General features: G+C 43.8%; 1 protein-coding gene across 1 annotated transcript in view; it reads right to left on the bottom strand.

The window, feature by feature from the left end:
- Positions 1–23695, bottom strand: part of CORIN (corin, serine peptidase) — a 377616-nt gene that overhangs the window by 91416 nt on the left and 262505 nt on the right. Inside the window, exons 6-9 of the mRNA XM_077477533.1 lie at positions 16208–16321; positions 11505–11612; positions 8137–8247; positions 4638–4760 (exon numbers count right to left, since the gene is read on the bottom strand). Coding sequence (XP_077333659.1) covers positions 4638–4760; positions 8137–8247; positions 11505–11612; positions 16208–16321 — 456 coding nt within the window. The remainder of the gene's footprint in view (positions 1–4637; positions 4761–8136; positions 8248–11504; positions 11613–16207; positions 16322–23695) is intronic.

Below are 23695 nucleotides of genomic sequence, written 5' to 3'. Positions count from 1 at the left end.
TTGGGAAAATATGCCATTAATCACCACCTTCACACACTCCTGCAACCAATTTTCTATCCAGGTACATATGATCTCATGAATGCCAAAATATCTTAATTTGTAAATTTATCGTTATGGGGGACTGTATCAAATGCCTTAGTGAAATCTAGATACACTAGCACTTAGCACTTGTGCTAGGGAACTTCTCCCTCTTATTCTGTTGCTTTAAAATTACTTATGGCAAATGCATCACTAAACACGAACACTGAGTGTCAGGGCCTGAATTTGAATCAGCCTCATCTTCCTGAGCCAGCTGGAATGCTGGACAGTTCCCTGGACAATTTGCTTGAATGATTCTGCCTTGAAACTTGTTTGAAACTTGTTTGTCTTGAACCCTGTACTCTTTGCTTCTGAACTTCCTGATTTAAACCATATCTCTGCACTTCCTGTTTGCAAGATTATTGTGCTCTCTCCAGCCAGTATCTCGCTTTTGTCTTTCCTGCTGCCATCCGTAACTTTACTACCACTCGTTACTGACCCTTGGCTTGTTCCTCGACTACGCTTCAGCTTGATCTCAACCTGCAACTACTTGTTACCAACTTGTGTCTTGTTTACTAACACTGCTTTTGTTTGATCCTTACCTGCCATATTCGCTACTGGACCCTGGCTTGGTCACCTCCTGGTTGGGTGATCATGAGGACAGTGACCTGATACTAACACACATCTAAACTCATTTCCGCCATCAGGAGCTCTGGTGAACACCAGTTAGTGCTTAGACAGCACGTCAGGTGAACCTGCGTTATTTGCAAGGGTTACCTGCTTGTATACCAATCCTTCTGGTCGGTGGGAGTAACTCTACTGCTATAGTTACTGGTTTCCGAGCCTGACCCCTGACCATGACACTGAGCTCTAGGCATTTTTATACTATAACAGTAGACTGGAAGACTAACGATTTTCTACTATGGGTAGCTTACATTTACTAATTTTTTTTTTCATTATCTCTGCCTGTTCTTTAACACTGTGATCTACTGCATTTTTACAGTTGACAGGTTCAAATTCAAGTTCTTATGCTTTTATAATCATTCCTGAGGGAGACGTATAAAAAGAAATATGCAGCTTTTTGCAATTTCCATGCTTTGCTCTATATTTAGTCATTACAATCAAGCTACTAGCATTTATCTTACATATACATAATTTAAAATATAATTTCATCTTTAATTATAAATTTCAGTAGTAAGTGAGATATAACCACACATACTACATAGTCTTCTATGGGGTTTCCTTTCAATGCAGAGGATGCTCAGTAGATAGCCTCATAGAAGTCTATGGGTTTCTACTGGGCAAACTTGAACCACACAAAGAAGACATTGCGGTGGAGCGCAGCTTCAAGAACTCAGCAAGTATGCAGCTATGGGGTGGGAGAGGGGTGTGGAGGTTAGTTAACCAGTGTTCAGTTATGCCTAGATACCCAGTTCAAATTTAGCAGCACTACCATGTGGCGGCTAACTTGACAAAAGATTTATGACTAATTTGCATGCCTAGATAAAATGAATATATTTTTAAGGACATGCAGGGATAGGCAACCTTCTGAGCACAGTGTGCCAAAAAAAATATTCCAAAGAAATTGAATGTGCCGATTTTATAACAAAAAAATGCCATCTGCACACTCTCAATCACGAAAAGTATTTTTTATAAAGTAAATGCTGTAAACTACTTTAGTAGTGAGAAATTAACATCCTGCACTCTCACGTCTCAGATCAGCCCCAATTCCTGCAACTCCAAACCTCAGATGAGCCCCAATTCATGCAACTCCACACCTCAAATGAGCCCCACCACTGTAAACCCCTGTAAATCTGCCCCACCTCTGTACCACCCTGCTCATCTGCCCCACCAATGTACCACCTTGCTCATCTACCCCACCAATGTACAACCATTATCATCTGCCCCACCAATGTATCCCCTTTCTCATCTGCCCCACCAGTATACCCTCTTTCATCTGCCCCACCAATGTACTACCCTGCACACTTGCCTCACCACTGTACCACCCTGCACATCTGCCCAACCACTGTACCACCCTGCACATCTGCCCCACCACTGTACCACCCTGCACATCTGCCCCACCACTGTACCACCCTGCTCTTCTGTCCCACCACTGTAACCCGCTGCTCATCTGCCCCACCAATATTGCCCCTTTCTCATCTGCCCCACCACTGTACCTCCATGCACATCTGCTCCACCACTGTAACCCCCTTTCTTATCTGCCCCACGACTGTACCTCCTGCACATCTGTCCCACCTCTGTTCCCCCTGCTCTTCTGCTTCACCACTGTAACCCCCTGCTCATCTGCCCCAACAATACAGCTCCTTTCACATCTGACCCACTGCCCTACCCTCCTGCTTTTCTGCCTCAGCACTGAACCCACCTGCTCATCTGACCCATCACTATACCCCCCTGCTTATCTTGCCAACTGCTAAACCCCCTTATCATCTCTTCCACCAATGTACCTCCCTGCATATCTGCCCCACGGCTGTACCTGCCTGCTCTTCGGTTCCACCTCTGCACCCCTTCTGCTTATTTTCCCCTCTGCTGTACCCTGCTGCTCATCTGCTCCACCGCTGTACCCTCTTCTCATCTATGATATGCAGAGTGGTGAAAGGAAGCAAAGATGAGACACATCTATCTGTCCTGGCATACTCATCCTGCTGATCCACCTCTCGCATCCAGCCCACATGCTTGTATGGGATATATGTGATGTCACAAGCATCTGGAATGGATGTGCAATGATGAGCTCAAGTAAGAGGCATTTTCTGAAAGCAGTGGGCCTGTGTGCCGGATCATAAGTTGAGTCCCAGCAGCTGAGAAAAAGTGGTTGGGTGTGATTTTCAGAGTGCAGGAGTTCAGTAGTAAGTGACACAAAGGTTCAGGAATAATTTCAACAAAATTCCCAGAAGCTCAACAGTAATTCCACAAACTGTCACCTAAGTGGTTTTCTCTATCAGTGAAATTCCGTCTTTCTGAGATTGGTAGTGGCAACCAATCGAGTCATCTTCCTTCAGATGGTGGACGGGGCTAGTAGGAATAGCTTTGGCTTGGCTTGGCTTGACTTTAGAAGAAGCCAATGACAGTCCTCCTCCTCCTGGAAAAAGGGAAAGCCTCCCCAGCAGAACTCATCCCAATCTCTTCCCCATCACAAGAGCTGACGGTCGCAGCTACAGAAAAGTTAGCTGACCAAACAATGTTTCCCATCTTTTACAATGTGTGGGGGCACAGTGCCTTCCCCTCAGTGCAGGTGCGGCGTGGGAGATTCTGAAATTGGAATGCATTAGTGTCTCCCTGACAGTTCCCTGCGTGTCGGGGTTGCCTATCCCTGACAAAGCATTTTAATTTGCAACATTGTTTTAATAAAAATAAACTTGCTCTTTTTTTATTGTGTCTAACAATGTTTAAAACAGGAGTATGGGTTAAAGCGGAGTTCCACCCAAAAGTGGAACTTCCGCTCATCTGATTCTGGCACCTTTCAGGGGGGAGGTGGGTGCAGATACCTGTATAATACAGGTATCTGCACCCACTTCCGGGAATAGACTCCCGCGGGAGTCACGCACCTTTTCCCACACCCCCCCTGCTGTCTTGAAACAAACAGGTTCCAGGAGATAGCGGAGACCACTTAGGACACGCAGCACGACTCGCGCATGCATAGTAGGGAACTGGGAAGTGAAGCCGTAACGCTTCACTTCCTGATTCCCTCACCGAGAATGGCAGTGGCAGCAGCCGAGAGCCGAGCGATTGATCAGCTTCAGCTGCCGACATCGCTGGACTCCAGGAAAGGTAAGTGTCCATTTATTAAAAGTCAGCAGCTGCAGTATTTGTAGCTGCTGGCTTTTAATCATTTTTTTTTAAGTGCACTTCCACTTTAAGTAAAAAAAAATAAAATAAATTTATACTCACCTAGGTGGATGCTGCATCATCAACTGATGCTGTATCTGTCCCCCACCAGCTCTAAAACTGAGAACTGAGCAATCAAGACTGCTGATCACTCAATTCTCAGTGTTCAATGAGCAGAGAGTTGGTAACAGTCAACAACTTCTTGCCCTGCCCCTCCAGCGCTCAGTGAGTAGTGGGCTATCAAAGGGCAGAAGCAGCTGGCTCAGACTCTCAGTGGATTGCTGAGAGGCTGAACCAGGTACCAGTCCAGGCTTCTGGGTGGAACTCAACCATAAGGTTGGGACCTTTTCAGGGCCTGAACTGGCTCTGTGGCATCAGCAGGCTTCAGCCCGCTGTTGGCTAAAACAGGTCACATGAGTGCAGATCAAAATGCAATCCTGTGAACCCCAGAAAAAAGCTTTGGCTATATTTCACCTTTAATACTTCTAAATGTATCTAACATAACATACACAGTAGATGTATAGAAAACATGGTATGATCTTTGCCAATACTTAGAACTGTTAATGACAATTTTGGAATGCGTAGGGGGAAAAAATGTGAAATATACTCAAAAGAGGTGTTTCATTTGAAGATCCTCCCATAGTAACCATGGCAGTATTATGAATTTTAGGGTTAGTATAAAGAAGCATTGCATATATCTAACACATGCGTTTGGAACATAGATAAAGATGCAGAAGAATAGAGAATTACATTAAAGTATATTGTATCCTCCTAACCTTTGTGCTCAGTGCAGTTTTCTTCATCACTGCCATCTTTGCAGTCATTATCTCCATCACAGCGGAAGGCACTGGGAATGCATTGTCCATTCTTGCACTCCGTGAGACCCTGACTATGACAAGCTATGAAAAAAAGAAATTAATCAGATATAGCTAACTGATCTGTTTCACAATTTCATCCAAAAGTTGGTTGCCATAAAATGATTATATATAATTGCTGCAAATAGTATATTCATTTTCTATGTTGTATAATTCCTATTCTCTTGTGTTCTGTCTAAAGACATTCATAACATAATCTCGGTTTTGTATTTTAGTAAGATATTGTTTGATTCAGTGCTACCATTATCTTGGGAAACTACAGGGGAAACTGCTTAACCATACATGCTCACTGTGCCTATTTATTACCTTTATGCTCTAATTATGTACTGCACAAAATCTCCTTGCAACCTATCTTTGTTCTCTTATCTGCTATGTCTGATCTGCTACTAAGCTTATAAGGATTAAAAAATATTAACTATTACCCAATTGTATTACAAATAAGCACCTGGAGAGCTGAAAGATTCCGTATTAGATATATGGAGGATTTCAATGACTACGCTAATCAAAATAACATGTTTTATTATTGTAGTTCACATTTTAAGTAAAATAAAACTGAACTCCAAGCTATACAAATATTGTCTAAATACAAAAGCCATGTATATTTTTTAGCAGGCCATACATTCAATTTTTATTTAATATTTAGGAATAGCAATGATCTATATGGTATTATCTTCATTCTTATTAATAATCAGTGGTGGCTGGTGTTTTTTTTTCTTTTGGGTGGGCGGCATGCAACCACCCCCCCTGGTCTGTCTGTTGGTCGGTGACATCAAAGCAGCTTATCCGGCAGGTGGCAGCTTTGTTCCTTCCTCCTCCTGTGGATCATGGTGGTTTCCTCCTCCTCCTCCTAGGTGCCCAATAGGATCTACTGACCTTTCAGCCAATCGGGAAATGGGTATCAGACCTGAGCTTCCTGATTGGAGGAGAGGGAAATCAGTGTTAGAATAGCGAATATTCATGCGCTATTCTAACACATCTGGGTGGGTTCCAAGTGCAATGCTCTGCGTCCGGAGCCCACCCTATTTTGAAGCCTATTAGAGCCTCTGTTTCTAATCAGGTTCTTCAAAAATGGAAAGGGGAGGCGGCGCCCGTGTGCCCTTAATGGACGAGCCGCCCCATTAATAATCCTTCCATATTATATGGAGTTTTAAAGATAAACTCCATACATATAAAGGACACAAATTATTTTAGTTCGACATTTATTGATACATCATTAAATATTTTTTTTGAAATGCAAGCAGTGTATGTACCCGGATTTGAGTTTATATCAGCTTCCTGCAATCCAGTGTACAGCAAAGCTCAGAGGCCAAGGGAAAAACAGCACAAGGATCCAATCAGCTGTGCCGCAGTGCTCATATGCTAAAAAGGAACATGCTGATAGGAGAGGAGAGCAGAGTGTAAGTGAGATGAGCGAATTAGTCTTCTGCTTCTCCATTTTTAATGTCCAGTCACAGACTGGGGAAGAGACAAGACGTAATTTCATTACTATACTACAGAATTAGAAAATCAGACATCCTGCTGCTACGTCAGACAGGTTGTGCTGTGCGGTAATACTATTTAAATGTTAGGATTGGATGGACAGAAATGCAAATCCTTTTGGTGTGTAAAACAACTCCCTTATATGTACTTAATCTGATTCCACTTCCCTAAATTCCCAGGTTTGCTTCCTTTACATAGTGGATTTTGCCCTGGTTCACACTGGAGCATTGTGACATGTCAAATCGCATGTCAGAACGGAGGCAACTGCCCTAATCGGTGTGACACCGCATCTGCGGCGCTGCACTGATTTCAAAAAGTCGTACACCGATTTCAAAAGTTCTATACTACTTTTTGCGATTTCGGGCTGCGATTTACATTGACACCTGTGCAGAGACCTGCACAGATGTCTCTGAAATCGTGGCCGAAATTGGGACTAACATGCGGGAGTGAACTCGTGCGAGTTCAGCGGAACTCACGGGACTTCATTCCCGCAGCTCAGTATGAACCTGGGCTCAATCTGTGAAACTGATTTTCTAAATTTTCTAAGTTATGAATAAATACTTTTAAATAACATTTGAAATAATGAGAGCACTGAGTGCATCAAGCTCAAGCTGATACTGATGAGGAAAATTCTTTAACCCTCAACTCCAGGATATTTTTTTTTTTTACGCTTTTTTTTTTTTTACACCTAATCGGTTAAAAAAAATTTAAAAGAGCAGTGCGGCCTGCAAAACTGACCTTCAATGCAGAACTATCCCCCACAGGAATGTTCCCGCCACAAGATGTCCTCAGTCTTCGCCCATGTACACACATTCGGACATTCCGACCACAAAATCCGTCTGATTTTTTCAGACGGATTTTGTCTGAAACTGGTGTTGCATAAACACTGTCGGACAAAGTTGTCAGAAAATCTGATTGTTCGGAACGTGACTACATTCAAGCTAGTAGCCAATAGCTTTGGTCTCGTAATTTGATTTGAGCATGCGTGGCACTTTGTCCGATTGGAATTCTCTACAGATGATTGGACAAAGTCCGATCGGATCATGTTGTCGGAAAATTTTATATCCTCTCAATAAGCTTATAAGCTCTCAAACTTTGTTGGTCGGACGTTCTGACGGAAAAAGTACGATGGAGCCCACACACGGTCGGATTATCCGACAACACGGAAATTTTTTGTCGGAATGTCCGACCATGTGTGCAGGGGCTTCCAGTTTGATTGGTTAAATGTCACCCAGCATAATTCAACCAAAAAGCCTGACAACAACATCTATATATGGACCTGTCCCCTAAAGAGGCATCACCAGGGCAATCTTTATTTACAATATATAGGTGCAAGCAGTGGCACCAACGTCATCACATTAGCACCTCTCTCTGCCTCTGGAGAATCACCCACCAGGTGAAATGTTCTGGCATATCATGTGACCTGAACATTTCAGAAAAAAAGGGAGGTATACTAAAGGAAAACCTCATAACACATCGAAGAGGGGAATAAAGGGGGTGATGTACTGGTGAGGGCTGAGCCCAGAGTTGGGCTTTATTAAATGTAAACAAAACAAACGAAAAATTTAACATGAATGGTGAATTTACAGTGAGGACAGCATTTCCTGGCTTGTTGTATGTGCCCCATTGTTATTCCAAAAATGCATAATGATGATAAACAAATTTAGAGCAACATTTAGGTATACTAATTTACGGCAATTTATTTTATAGTGTTTTTTTAAGCATATGTAGATGTGTAGATGTGTCCACAATCCATTACCCTTGTTTTTTTTCTCTGCTGATGTGCCTCATCTTTTATCTCTTATGCAACGATCAACACACTTCTTGTTCTTTACTCGTGTTCTTTTACATTAGCCTACATATAAAGCTAGCCCATGTATTTAAAAAAAAAAGTTTTAACATGGAGGAAAAAAAAGCTTACTACAGTTGACTTCATCTGATTTATCGGCACAGTCGTGGTCTCCGTCACACACCCATCGTAATGCTATGCATCGCCCGTCTCCACATTTATAAGTATGTGCAGGGTTACAGTCTGAGGAAACAGAACCAATAATTGTTCAAAAGACTATCAAGCTTATATCACCAAGTATACAATAAATATATTTTAATTATTCTTGGACAAAACAGTCAGTCTCCGGGTTACAAACAGGATTCTGTAGGTTTGTTCTTAAGTTGAATTTGTATGTAAGTTGGAACAGGTAAATTTTTTTTAAGTGTAACTCCAGCCCAACAAAAATATTTTTATGTTTTTTGGATAGCACAGGGAAGGGTTAACACCCCTGTAACACTTGTTTTGCTGTCTGTACTCCTGTTCAGAAGATTTCACCTCACTTTCTGTACCTGTGACAATTCATTTTTGAAAATGTTGGGTTGTTGTGGAGACAAGGACTGGTGATGAAGCTTCAGTGGAGACACCTTTTTCCAATGATAACTCTAAGCCCTTGTACACACGGTCAGACATTCCGACAACAAAATCTGTCGGATTTTGTCCGAAACTGGTGTTGCATACACATGGTCGGACAAAGTTGTCGGAAAATCCGATTGTTTGGAATGTGATGACGTTATTTCGTTACGACGGGACTACGTTCAGGCTAGTAGCCAATAGCTTTGGTCTAGGAATTTGATCTGAGCATGCATGGCACTTTGATCGGAATTCTCTACAGACGATGGGACAAAGTCCGATTGGAATGTGTTGTTGGAAAATTTTATATCCTCTCAATAAGCTTATAAGCTCTCAAACAAAGTCCGATCGGATCATGTTGTCAGAAAATTTTATAGCCCAGCTCTAAAACTTTGTCGGTTGGATATTCTGACGGAAACAATCCGATGGAGCCCACACATGGTTGGATTATCCGACAACACGGTCCGATCAGACATTTTCTGTCGGAATGTCTGACCGTGTGTACAAGGGCTTACAGGAGTAAGTACAGTTCCTAAGGCCCCTTTCACACTGGGGCAGGAGCAGTGTCGGTGGTAAAGCGCCGCTATTTTTAGCGCCGCTTTACAGCCGTTTTAGCAGCGGTATGCAGCTGCCAGCGGGGGGCAGTTTTAACCCCCGCTAGCGGCCGAAAAAGGGTTAAAACCGCCTGCAAAGCGGCGCTGCAGTGGCGCTTTGCCGGCGGTATAGCTGCGCTGCCCCATTGATTTCAATGGGTAGGAGCGGTTTAGGAGCGGTGAATACACCGCTCCTTCACCGCTCCAAAGATGCGGCTAGCAGGACTTTTTTCACCGTCCTGCTAGCGCACCGCTCCAGTGTGAAAACACTCCGGCTTTCACACTGGAGTGAAAGGGGCCAGATTTTTTCAGGCGCTACACAGGCGATATTTTTAGCGCTATAGCGCCTGAAAAACGCCCCAGTGCGAAAGGGGCCTAAGGGAAATTTTCCTCCCACTTCTTGCTGTCACCTTCCGTTTGTAAGTATGAGCTGTATGGAAGTCGCATGTACAAAACTCAAGGACTGCCTGTACTGCATTAGTACTACTAATTTGTGCACTGGTCCAAATCATTTGGTGGAGGGGGGGAATTATGGTGTGGGGTTGGGCTTGGCCCTTTAGTTTAAGTGAAGGGAACTCTTAAGGCGTCAGTATACCAAGACATTTTAGACAATTTCATGCTCCCAACTTTGTGTGAACAGTTTGGGGATGGCCCTTTCTGTTCCAACATGACTGCGCACCAATGCACAAAGCAAGGCACATAAAGACATGAATGAGCGAGTTTGAGGTAGAGCAATTTGACTGGTCTGCATAGAGTCCTGACCTCAACCCGACAGAACACCTTTCGGATTAATTAAGAGTGGAGACTGCAAGACAGGCCTTCTCATCCAACATCCGTGCCTGACCTCACAAATACGCTTCTGGAAGAATGATCAAACATTCCCATAGATACACTCCTAAACCTTGTGGACAGCCTTCCCAGAAGAGTTGAAGCTGTTATAGCTGCAAAGGGTGGACCAAATCAATATTGAACCCTATGGACTAAGACTGGGATGCCATTAAATTTGATGTGCGTGTAGAGGCAGGTATCCCAATACTTTTGGCAATATAGGGTATATTGGATCCTGAATGGGGTTCCACCATCAAAAATTTAGATATTATTTTATGGTTTTGGAGAGACACCTGAAGCTGGTATGGTATTTACTAGCTTTGTTTTGGAGACAAGGTGTTCTCCACTCTTTTTTTACAGGGTATTGCTTTCTCTTTTTCATCTGTATAGCAATACAACTCTGACAGGTTCTAACCCTTTCATGCTCTAGCCATACGAAAAGGAAACATTTTGCTTGGAATTGGGCTTCAAGATCAAATTTGATGAGAACATTTTTCTTGTACAATTTTCCTTTTTGGATGGTGTTATCCTTATGTTTTGCTGCCTGCATAGAGTTTGCATGCTCTCCCTGTGCTTTTGTGGGTACCCCCCGAGTACTCTTTTCTTCCCACACTCCAAAGATATGCTGCTAGGTTAATTAGTTCTTGAATGAAATGTCCCATGTACTTTTGTACAGTATTTGAAGTAGAGTCCTTAAATTGCAAGCTCTTTAGGACAGGGAAAAACGTGAATGTACAATATATGTAAAGCGCTGCATAAATTGTCAATACCAGTAATAAAATAATAAGGATGACTGACCAGGTTAAGAATCTTTGCTCAAAAAATATGTAAGCATTCACTTCAATTGTCCAAAAAAGCATATGCACAAATTGGGTGTAAGGCCCCTTTCACGCTGGGGCGGTTTTCAGGCGCTACAGCGCCTGTGTAGTGCCTTAAAAAATTGGCCCCTTTCACTCCAGTGTGAAAGCCCGAGGGCGGTTTTAACCCTTTTTCTGACGCTAGCGGGGATTAAAACCACTCCGCTAGCAGCCGCAGACCACCGCTAAAACGACGGTAAAGCGCAGTTAAAAATAGCGGCACTCTACCGCCGATGCCCGCACCGCCCCAGTGTGAAAGGGGCCTTACAGTAGTAAGAAGAGCCGGCATAACTTGAAGTGTCACTTATTGGTACATCAGAGTGCCAATAAAACAATAAAGTTGACACGTTTCGGCAATAGCCTTAGTCGTAGCAGATTGGGTGTTCAAAGTGATCAGGCATTTCCTTGTCCCATGATTAAATATATGAAGTGAATATTCACTCATTCACACTATAGAATACCCTCGTCACCCTTCCTATGTCAAAGCTGCAATTACGCGTTGCTAAACCGGGGAAAAACCTAAATGATGTATAAAATGCAATTAATGTAATATATAAAAACTGTCTCCATTATTCACAGGTAATCTGTTCAGGAGGTTTTTCTGGCATACCGCAGTTCTGCTCGTCGCTCAGGTCTCCACAGTCATCATATCCATCGCAGACAAAGCTATGGTTAAGGCACTTTCCGGTGTTACAACGGAATAGATGTTCACTGCAATCTGTAATAAAAATGATGTCAATGTTAGAATTCATTCAAATCTGCATGTGCTCTGTGGAATAACGTGACTTATGTTCGCAATAAAAAGTGCCTACGCCATGAAGGGACCTTATGTTTGCTTAAAATGAAGGGGTACATTCAGAGTGATTATGAGGGCAATAAATCTGCCATAGACTCAGATGCTTTTAATGAAAGCCTAAGAGACACCACTGTGCCTAGTGTCAATGGGTGGTAAGATCGTAAGAGAATATCAGCTACATTCTTCATGAGCTATGTTTTCCCTCTCAAAGCATCTTTACATTATTGTAATTGATTCCACAGTACATATTTTGTAATTGGTTGCCCTCCTCAAGTTAACCCTCTCACTTTCTTGGCCATTTTCTCATAGGTATATGCAGAATGCAGTCATTTTTCACCAATAAAGCAGTAAGGGTGTGCTCATTAAAGAACTCCAAAACATATTTTTTCTGCAGCACGGATCTCGTAAAAAGATTGTTAGGTAGTAAAGAGATACTCTTTTATATTTACAAAAGAAGAGGGAAGTAGGTGTCTTTGATTTTAAGAAGTGTAGTGGTGACATTCTCCTTTAAAAAAAAAAGAAGCTTTTTTGAAACACAAAGTAAATTGCCAATTTTGATATGAAACATTTTATTACTAGTTTTTGTTGAGTATATAGCCTCATACACACGGACGTTTTTACAGCGGCTTTTTTGAGCTTTTTTTGCTGCTTAACTAGTTGCTGACCGCCGGCCGTCAAATGACGGCCAGGTGGCGCACCTGTTGTGGCGGGAGGCCGTCATATGACGGCCTCCCGTTTAAACAGGGAATGCGCGTGATCGTGCGCGCGCATCCCTGTTTCTTCGGTGGCGGCGTGTCACGGAGACACCGCTCGCCACCGAAGGGGGTGAACAGCCATTCGTTATGGCTGTTTACCACGTGATCGGCCATGATGAAGTCACGGCCGATCACAGATGGTCACACCCCGAACGTGCACGGGGCATGCGCGCGATCGCGAGCGCGCTGCGCGTGCACGTCGGTGGCGGCGTGTTCCCCGGGAACACTGCTCGTCACCGATGCTGGTAAACAGCCATTGGCCGGCTGTTTACCCACGTGTTTGGCTGTGATCCTTTCACAGCCGATCACAAAAATGTAAACAAACTGCGGTAATGGGATGTTACCGGGTTCTCCTCCTCACACACCGATCGTGTGTGAGGAGGAGATTGCGGTAACATCTCGTTACCGCATACAGTGTACACCAATCATACTGATTGCCCCCCCCCCAATAAAGAGGACCTGTCACCACCCCTCATAGTACCTGTCAATCACAGTCCATCAGAGTACCTGTCACAGTCCATCAGAGTATTTGAGTACCTGTCACAGCACATCAGAGTACCCGAGTACCTGTCACAGCCCATCAGAGTACCTGTCAGCCCATCAGAGTACCCGAATACCTGTCACAGTTCATCTGAGTACCCGAGTACCTGTCACAGCCCATCAGAGTACCCGAGTACCTGTCACAGCCCATCAGAGTACCTGTCAGCCCATCAGAGTACCCGAGTACCTGTCACAGTTCATCTGAGTACCCGAGTACCTGTCACAGCCCATCAGAGTACCCGAGTACCTGTCACAGCCCATCAGAGTACCCGAGTACCTGTCACAGCCCATCAGAGTACCCGAGTACCTGTCACAGCCCATCAGAGTACCCGAGTACCTGTCACAGCCCATCAGAGTACCCGAGTACCTGTCACGGCACATCAGAGTACCCGAGTACCTGTCACGGCACATCAGAGTACCCGAGTACCTGTCACGGCACATCAGAGTACCCGAGTACCTGTCACGGCACATCAGGGTACCCGAGTACCTGTCACAGCCAATCAGGGTACCCGAGTACCTGTCACGGCCCATCAGGGTACCCGAGTACCTGTCACGGCACATCAGAGTACCCGAGTACCTGTCACGGCACATCAGAGTACCCGAGTACCTGTCACGGCCCATCAGGGTACCCGAGTACCTGTCACGGCCCATCAGGGTACCCGAGTACCTGTCACGGCCCATCAGGGTACCCGAGTACCTGTCACAGTCCATTAGAGTACCGAGTACCTGTCACAGTCCATAAGAGTACCGAGTACCTGTCACAGTCCATCAGGATACCCGAGTACCTGTCACAGTCCATTAGAGTACCGAGTACCTGTCACAGTCCATTAGAGTACCCGAGTACCTGTCACAGTCCATTAGAGTACCGAGTACCTGTCACAGTCCATTAGAGTACCGAGTACCTGTCACAGTCCATTAGAGTACCGAGTACCTGTCACAGTCCATCAGGGTACCCGAGTACCTGTCACAGCCCATCTGAGTACCCGAGTACTTGTTCCAGTCCATCTGTGTACCAGAGTACCTGTGACAGTCCATCTGAGTACCCGAGTACCTGTCACAGTCCATATGAGTACCTGTCACCACCCTTCAGAGTACCCAAATACCAGTCACCAAACCATCAGAGTACCGGTCACCAGGCCATCAGAGTACCCGAGTACCTGTCACCAAGCCATCAGAGTACCCGAGTACCTGTCACTAGGCCATCAAAGTACCCGAGTACCTGCCACCAGGCCATCAGAGTACCCGAGTACCTGCCACCAGGCCATCAGAGTACCCGAGTACCTGTCACCAGACCATCAGAGTACCCGAGTACCTGTCACCAGACCATCAGAGTACCCGAGTACCTGTCTCCAGACCATCAGAGTACCCGAGTACCTGTCACCAGACCATCAGAGTACCTGAGTACCTGTCACCAGGCCATCAGAGTACCCGAGTACCTGTCACCAGGCCATCAGAGTACCCGAGTACCTATCTCCAGCCCATGTCTCATAGAATATACGTTGGGGTGTTTGCTTTCCAAAATGGGGTCATTTTGTGGGTAATTTAACTGTCCTGGTGGTCCAGGACCTTCAAAAGTGTGATGGGTAGGAATGAAATGAGATGTGTCATTTATGCTCCTAGAACGCCTGAACGTACTACTTCAATGTTCGGCCTCTCTATGTGGCCAGGCTGTGTAAAAGTCCTACACATGTGGTATCACCATACTCGGGAGGAGTAGCAGAATGTATTTTGGGGTGTAATTTTTGCTATATACATGCTATGTGTTAGAAATATCTTATAAATTGACAATTTTGTGTAAAAAAAAAAAAGCGTTTTAATTTTTTTCCACATATTCCAAAAACTTCTGGAAAAAAATGAACCGTTCAAAAGACTCATTATGCCTCACAGATTATACGTTGGGGTGTTTGCTTTCCAAAATGGGGTAATTTTATGGGAAATTCCATTGTCCTGGTACTCCAGGGCCTTCAAAAGTGTAATAGGTGGTTGAGAAATGAGATGCCTAATTTTTGCTCGTAGAACGTCTGAAGGCACTACATCAATGTTAGTGCTCTGTATGTGGCCAGGCTGTGTAAAAGTCCTACACATGTGGTATCGCCGTACTCGGGAAGAGTAGCAGAATGTATTTTGGGGTGTAATTTGTTGTATGCATATGCTGTGTGTGAGAAATAACCTGATAATATGACAATTTAGTAAAAAAAAAATCAAAAAAAAAAAAATCTTCATTTTGCAAAGAATTGTGGGAAAAAATTACAACTTAAAAAAACTCACCATGCTACTTACTTAATACCTTGGGATGTCTACTTTGTAAAAAGGGGTCATTTGGGGGGTATTTGTACTTTCCTGACTTGTTAGTGTCTCAAGAAATGAGGTACACCTGATGTACTGAAGGCCTGATCAGATGTGATCAATTTTCAGTGATTGGCACCATAGTTTGTAGACTCTATAACTTTCACAAAGACCAAATAATATATACTAATTTGGGTTATTTTTACCAAAGATATGTAGCAGTATAAATTTTGGCCAAAATTGATGAAGAAAAATTACTAATTAGCAAAAATTTATGACAGAAACGAAGAAAAAGGCATTTTTTTCACAAAATTTACGTTTTATTTTATTTATAGCACAAAAAATAAAAAACCCACTAGTGATTAAATACCACTAAAAGAAAGCTCCATATGGATACAGTGTAGGATGACTGAGTAATTGTCATTCAAACTGTGAGAGCGCTGAAAGCTGAAAATTGGTCTGGTCAGGAAGGGGGTGTAACTGCACTGTATTGAGGTGGTTAAGAAGGCAACTCCATGTTATTCAATGGGTTCATACACACCATGGCATTTTTGAGCTGTAACAGGCATGGTCGTTTTTAAGCTCCAAAAAAAAACCCAAGGACCAGCGCCTTCAGAGGCTCCAGCGTTAGAGCAGTTTTGACACTAACGCGCAAAAACGCGCATTAAATCTATACCGACGTTTTTTAGTGTCAGCGTTTTTGAGCTGTAAAAATGTTTATAATGTGATGGGATATTTTTTGAAAAAAACACTCCTTAGCGTTAACGCTTACATACTGACGCCAGAGCATAACGCTAAGAAAATCGCATTTTTAACGCTGTTTTTTTCCAGACGTTGTAACTAGCTCAACAGGCCGTTTTTTATAACGTCCGTGTGTATGAGGCCTAAAAGTAAACCCTTTGGAAAGGTTTGTTGGTATTAGTGTGAAGGACTTACTGCAATGTACCTCGTCGCTCCAGTCATCGCAGTCATTGTAGCTGTTACATGTCAGTTTCTTGGCTATGCAGATTCCATTGCTGCACAGAAAGCTTTCTTGGTCCCCGCACAGTGCTGAAACACAAAAATAAATCAAAAACATGAATGTGCTGAGCTACAAATAATTCTTTAAATACATTTTCTTTTCCTTAAAGCGGAGTCCATCCAAAACCGAGATTTGTATTTCTTTTATCTCTTGGGAACTTTGATTTTTTTGGGAGTCCGCATACCTGCTGTGGTCAATGTGATGGACTTCCACTCTCTCTATGTTGAATTTTTATTATATTTTTTACTGTGCAGAATTCAAAAAGAAGTTTGGTAACACTCCAAAGTAGGAAATGCTACCAAAACCCAAAGATGGAGGGACACAGAACAAATATTATAGCAAAGAGATCTCCCCACAGGTTTGATCAAAAGATAAAAGAGGCCAGTTTGTTTCAGCCCACCAGACTTCCACTGTAACTAGATCTCCACATTTGAGTGGACGTGTGGCTGTAGCCCCAGCCCAGAGCGTTAATACAAGGGTGGCTATGGTGGGGCTCCATGGGACCCTGAAAGGCAATGTAGATACCATAAAACAGGAAGCCAAGAAGATAGAATTAACAAATGGAATACTGACAAATGATAGGACTGACAAAGAAGGCACACATTAAACATAGGAACCACTGAGGTCATGAGCTGAGGGATTCAATAATACTTTAGTAGATGTTCCTTCTTCAGTCTAAAGAAATATGTAACTGTTGTTATTGGCACTGCACTTGTGCATACATAAAATGGTACATGTGATATTAATATAACAAATTGTTTTTCAAGTATCTTGTAATTCAACAATTTTATGCGTATGTCATGTGACAACCCACATGTGAAATAGATTTCTCTGGTCTCTTCAACAGCTGCAGCCATCTATGAAGATGTGTGACCTGGAAGGGCTTATTACATCACTGCGACTTTAATGAACAGCATAAGAACAATCACAATTCTCAAGCAAGTTGAATTATGTGTGCAAATATCAAGTATTGCAGATTGCTGTCAATTTCAAAGAGTATCTGCTTAGAGCAGCTTTTCTAAAACTTTTTACCAGTGGAGGAACCTTGAAATAAATTTCAGCTCTCTTCGGGTCTATATCTACAGGTCATACCCACATAGTAAGTATTTTGTAGATATAATAAAAATATAAAAGCCTAAAAGAATGCAGTGTACCAAGCCTCTCTGGCACCCAGAGAATGTTTAACATCCCCTTCCCTTTATGGAAAAATGTATTTTGACTAATAGACATAGGGGTTGATCTAATAAAACTGGAAAGTGCAAAATCTGGTGCAGATCTGCATAGAAACAAATCAGCTTCTAGGTTTCCTTGTCAAAGCTTAATTGAACAAGCTGAAGTTAAAAGCCGATTGGCTACTATGCAGAGCTGCATCTGGATTTTGCACTCTCCGTTTTAGTAAAGTAACCCCCTAGAATTAAACCATTAATAATGACCAGGAATGAAACGCCAGCAGCAAAAATGGTACCATCCTTTTACATTGGAGGTTAATAGAGAATTTCTCCACTACTTTTTTGGTCAATAAAAAATACTGTCTGAATACAGTGGTGCTCCCTGCTATTGGTAGTCAGTTTGAGACATGTCCTGTTACATTAGTGGTCAGTGGGAAAGATGCTCCCTTAAATTGTTGGTCAATGGAAGAGGTGGCCCCATAGAACAACAATCAGTGGATAAAAAATCCCTTACACTGGTGGTCTGTGTAAAGAATGCCTCCTTACATTTATTGTCACTGGACCCACACCACTGGTTCTGGCAAGTGAGGTTGATGCTGTAATATGCAGGCATCATAAGATGAAAAATCAATCCATCACTATCTATTGCTCAAAAAATAAACCCATTAACCTCTGCAGACACCCTAAGGTTTCACAGAACTCTGGTTAACAAAGGCCGGCTTAGATTGTAAAGCATGATGTATAATGCAGGGCTCGACAAAACCCGGGCACCAGGTCACATTTGCGACTAGAATTAGCGACCTGGCGCCTGGGGCAGTGCAGCTGGGGGTATCCTGTCTCCGCGGACCCCCCCGGCGCGATCGCATCGGGCCGCGCCGCCGGCGGCCGTTAATTGAGCCCCCGGCTTTGAGGCCTTCTACGATCCTATGGTTCCTTCTGGAATCTGGTGCCCTCTTGTGGTGGCTGTTGGAATTACAACCAGCAATGCTAATGGGTGCAATGCTAATTCCCCTGCCTGCCAGCCTAACTCCTTCCCTTAACTCAGAACCCCTAAACATTATATATATATTTTATTCTAACACCCTAGAGAATAAAATGGTGGTCGTTGTAATACTGTCTGTCACACCGTATTTGCACAGCGGACTTACAAGCGCACTTTTTTGGGGAAAATGTATTTAATAAAAAAATAAAAAATAAGACAACAGTAAAGTTAGCCCAATTTTTTTTTATACTGTGAAAGATAATGTTACGTCGAGTAAATCGATACCCAACATGTCATGCTTCAAAATTGCGCCCGCTCATGGAATGGCGACAAACTTTTACCCTTTAAAATCTCCATAGGCGACATTTAAAAAAATTCTACAGGTTGCACTTTTTAAGTTACAGAGGAGGTCTGGGGCTAGAATTATTGCTCTCACTCTACCGATCGCAGCGATACCTCACATGTGTGGTTTGAACACCACTTTCATATATGCGTTCGCTTTTGCACGCAAGCTTGGCGGGACAGGGCGCGTTTAAATTTTTTTTTATTATTTTAACTTTTATTTTTATTTTTTTCACTGTTCTTTAAAAAAAAAAAAAATTGTGTCACTTTTATTCCTATTACAAGGAATGTAAAAATCCCTTGTAATAGAAAAAAGCATGACAGGTCCTCTTGTATATGAGATCTGGGGTCAGAGAGACCTCACATCTCATATTTACACTAAAATGCAATTTAAAAAAAATTTGTCATTTGAAAAAAATAAAAAAATAAAAATGTCCCTCTAAGAGCTATGGGCAATGACTTGGAGACAGGTGAGGGGCTTGGGGCTATCTTCCCCTCACTCGTCTCCATCTTAGGCCAGGGACAGGTCCAGATCGCCGTCACGGACCTGGCTCCTAACTTTTTCAGCTGGCTCCTACATTCCAAGCAAATTTGTCAACCCCTGGTATAATGGATTGCTATATATTTCCTGCACAAGCAGGGGTGTTGCTAGGTCTACAAAAGATCTGGGGCTAGAGCCCATAGCAGCATAGTAAAGAGTCATACGCTTGGGCAGGCATACACATGTATATACAGTAATATATTGTATGTTTGTGTGTATATATCCCCAGAGCCCCCCCTTACATCAGGGTCCCCAGAGAGCCCCCCCCCTTACATCAGGGTCCCCAGACAGCCCCCCTTACATCAGGGTTCCCAGACAGCCCCCCACCTTATATCAGGGTCCCCAGAAAGCCCCCCCTTACATCTGGGTTCCCAGAGAGCCCCCCTTACATCTGGGTCCCCAGAGAGCACTCCCTTACATAAGGGTCCCCAGAGAGCCCTCCCTTACATAAGGGTCCCCAGAGAGCCCCCCTTACATCAGGGTCCCCAGAGAGCCTCCTCCGTGCATCAGGGTCCCCAGAGAGCCTCCTCCTTGCATCAGAGTCCCCAGAGAGCCCCCCACTTACATCAGGGTTTCCAGTGCGCCCCCCTTACATCAGGGTCCCCAGAGAGCCTCCCCCTTAAAATCAGGTTCCCCAGAGAGCGTCCCCCTTGCATCAGGGTCCCCAGAGAGCCTCCCCTCCCTTTGGGGACCCCTGCAGAGACTTGGGGCTATGGGCCCCAGATTCAGGGGTTTTGGCCCCAAAAGCCACCCCCTAGTGACGCCACTGTGCACAAGTATCTTTCTAATTCTTTCTAAACACCAATGTACAGTCTAAGTTTGTATAGCTGTCTACATAAATATAGGACTAGAATGTAATATTGTATGAGTGATTATAATAAAATAATAAAAGCTGTTTTGAAACTACATGTCCCATGAGACATTGTAAGACCCTAACAATTGTAGACATGGCTCCTAGAGGCAGAGGCATGATGGGATTTGTAGTTTCAAAACAGCTAGAGAGCCGAGGTTCCCTACCCCTGCTCTAGGACTTGAGTCGTTTCTCTTCTTTCCTGCAGTGGAGAAGAGGTTTTTCTCCAGTTGTCCAAAAGACTGCCTGAGTGATGGGGCACTTTATAGTGACTATACAGGAACAGGGTTCTTTGAAAAACGCAGCAGCTGAAAACACAGAGATGACTAGTCTACTGCAGCACTGGATTCACCAGAAGTGGCACCAACATGGAGCACATATGGCAGATTTCAGGGTTTAGCAGTGAGTGAATGAGTAAAAGCGGGGCGAAGGCATGGTAGGGGGGAGAAATGTGCCCAGGTTTGGGCTTAAAATATTTTGACTGAACTCCTAATAGGAAAAATTTTGAACTCATTAGCAAGATTTGTTAGTAAAAAAAAAAAAGAAAAAAAGAAATAAACTGTTAACAGGCAAAATATCCCAGGATATGGAATAGCTCTCAAAGGAAACCTAACTTGGCAGAGCATTTATTTCCTGTGGCCAACAATTCTATGCAGTTTTCTGGATGACATTTTAACATTTGCACATTTGCATTTGCATGTAAATAATGAGAAAAAAATGGATTTATAGTCTAGTCTATGTAGTATGATAGCGTTATAGTCTGGCAATTTTCCATTGACATGGCCTTATCTTGTTTAATTATTTTTCTTAGATGTCTTCCTGTCAATTACACGGTCGGAGATTCCGACAACCAAATCCGTCTGGGTAATTCCGACGGATTAATTCCAGAAGAGGTCCGGAAGTGATGTTGCATACACACGGTCGCATTAAGTTGTCGGAAAATCCGATTGTACGTAACGTGATGACGTTATTTTGTTACGACGGGACTACGTTTAGGCTAGTAGCCAATAGCTTTGGTCTAGGAATTTGATCTGAGCATGCGTGGCACTTTGTCCGTCGGAGTAGGCTACACATGATCGGAGTATGTCCGATAGGAGCATTTTGTCGGAAAATTTTACCGGCACGTTGGAAAAGTTGGTCCGTCGGATATTCCGACGGAAACAGTCCGATGCAGACCACACATAGTCGGAATATCCGACAAAACGGTCCCATAGGAAACATTCCGTCGGAATCTCCGACCGTGTGTACAAGGGCTAAGACTTGATAGGCAGTCGGCAGGCTGAGTCAATGCCACTGTTAATTGTGATGCAGTGTCTTACCATTGTTAGCCTACACCAGGAAGCACTGTTACCGGCAGGATTCCAGGCAAGGAGCTTTTTAACTGCCAAAAATCTATTAGCTTAAGAAAACTGTATACAGTGGGGTATGATCCAAGCATACTGTAAAATAGATTTGGGGTTTACATACACTTTAAGAACTATGAGCAATCTGCAAAAATGTCAACCTTATATTCAACACCCATAACCTAAGCAGTCCTGAAGCTCTTTACTGTTAACTAGGAGGCTACAGCATAGTGATAAATGATCACTGTCATATTGAGCTCTGCCTTAGTACTGTTAACAAACTCAAATATGACAACTAAATAGGACTAACAAATAGTGTTTCCACAATTCTCTCTAAATTGTTTAACCACTTGCTTACTGGGCACTTAAACCCCCCTCAGTCCCAGACCAATTTTCAGCTTTCAGCGCTGATGCACTTTGAGTGACAATTACGCGGTCATACAACACTGTACCCAAATGAAATTTTTATCATTTTTTTCCCACAAATAGAGCTTTCTTTTGGTGGTATTTAGTTACAGCTCGGAGTTTTATTTTTTGCTAAACAAACAAAAAAAGATGCAAAAAAAAAAAAAAAAAAAATCATGTTTTAATAGTTTGTTATAAAATTTTGCAAACGGGTCATTTTTCTCCTTCATTGAAGTGCGCTGATTAGGCGGCACTGATAGGCTGCATTGGTGGGCACTGATGGGCTGCATTGGTGGGCACTGATGGGCTGCATTGGTGGGCACTGATAGGCTGCACCGGTGGGCACTGATAGGCATAGTTAAGGCGGCACTAATAGGCACAGATAAGGCGGCACCGATGGGCACAGATAAGGCGGCACTGATGGGCAAAGATGGGCACAGATAAGATGGCACGGATGGGTGGCACGGATAAGTGGCACGGATGGGTGGCACGAATGGGCACTGATAGGTACCACAGATAGATGGGACTGATGGGCACTGATAGGTGGCACTGATAGGTGGCTCTGATAGGTGGCACTGCTGGGCACTGATGGGCGGCACTGCTGGGCACTGATGGGCGGCACTGCTGGGCACTGATGGGCGGCACTGGGGTGCAGCACCTTTGAGGCAGATTGGGTGGCACTGTGGGTGGCACTGTGGGTGGCACTGTGGGTGGCACTGTGGGGTGGCACTGTGGGTGGCACTGTGGGTGGCACTGTGGGCACTATGGGCACTGACGGGGGGCACTGACGGGGGGCACTTACTTTTGCTTTTATTTTACTTCAGGATGGCACTGCGGGAGGCAGGTGGGCACAGGCAGGTGGCAGGTGGTCCCTTGTATTGATGGCCGTGATCGGGACTGATGTCCCGATCACGGCCGCCGGTGATCGGCTTTTTTTTTCTCTCCTCGCGCTGTCAGCGCGAGGAGGAATAATAGCCGATTACCGGCTCCGTTCTATCACATGACCAGCTGTCATTGGCTGACAGCTGATCACGTGATAAGGGGTCGGGATCGACCCCTTACACGGATCGGTGATCAGGCGAGTCTCACGGACTCGCCGATCACAGAGCGCGCCGCGCGCGCCCCTCAGGGGGCGCGCAGGCCGCTCGTAACCGGGACGACGTCAATAGACGTAGTCCCGGAAATGTAGGTCCGCGCTAATGCCGTCTTTTGGCCGTCTTCTGAAGTGGTTAAACAAACAGTAAAAATTATGCTGAAATTGAGTTAACATAGTCTGTACAATCTCTGCAGTTCAGTATATTTGGTTTATTTCTCCAATAAAGCATTCTACTTAATGTCATTATGAACATTTATAACCCTCATGTGTCTTAAGAAGCCCTTGACCTTTTACATAAACATAAACTGTAAAATACCAGACTATATTGTACAGAATGCAATTCTTGGAACATAGATGGCTTGACCTGCTTTGTTAAGTAGGTTCTCAGAGAACACCCTGTAGTCCATAAAACTTAGAGATCTTTGCCAGACAAGTCAGTCATCACTGTGAAGATTCATTCATGTTGCAGTAAGCTTTTCCTACAGTGAGAAATTATAGTTACATTTATTTTTTTAAGTCACAGATTAGACTGAAAGTTGGCATTCGTCATTCTTAGGTCCAAAGGTCCCTGATGGGCAGCCAAAAGTAGGATTTCAGATCTATACCAAGCCAAGTGCGCAGTATTTCCTTAAAAAGGAATAAAAGCCTAAACTGGTTCCACCCCCCCCCCCCCCC

This window comes from Lithobates pipiens, unplaced genomic scaffold (assembly GCF_037356315.1).
Source record: "Lithobates pipiens isolate NorthernLeopardFrog02 unplaced genomic scaffold, aLitPip1_a1.2 Scaffold_13, whole genome shotgun sequence".
In the NCBI taxonomy this organism is placed as follows: domain Eukaryota; kingdom Metazoa; phylum Chordata; class Amphibia; order Anura; family Ranidae; genus Lithobates; species Lithobates pipiens.
This window is presented reverse-complemented; position numbering and strand designations above follow the sequence as displayed.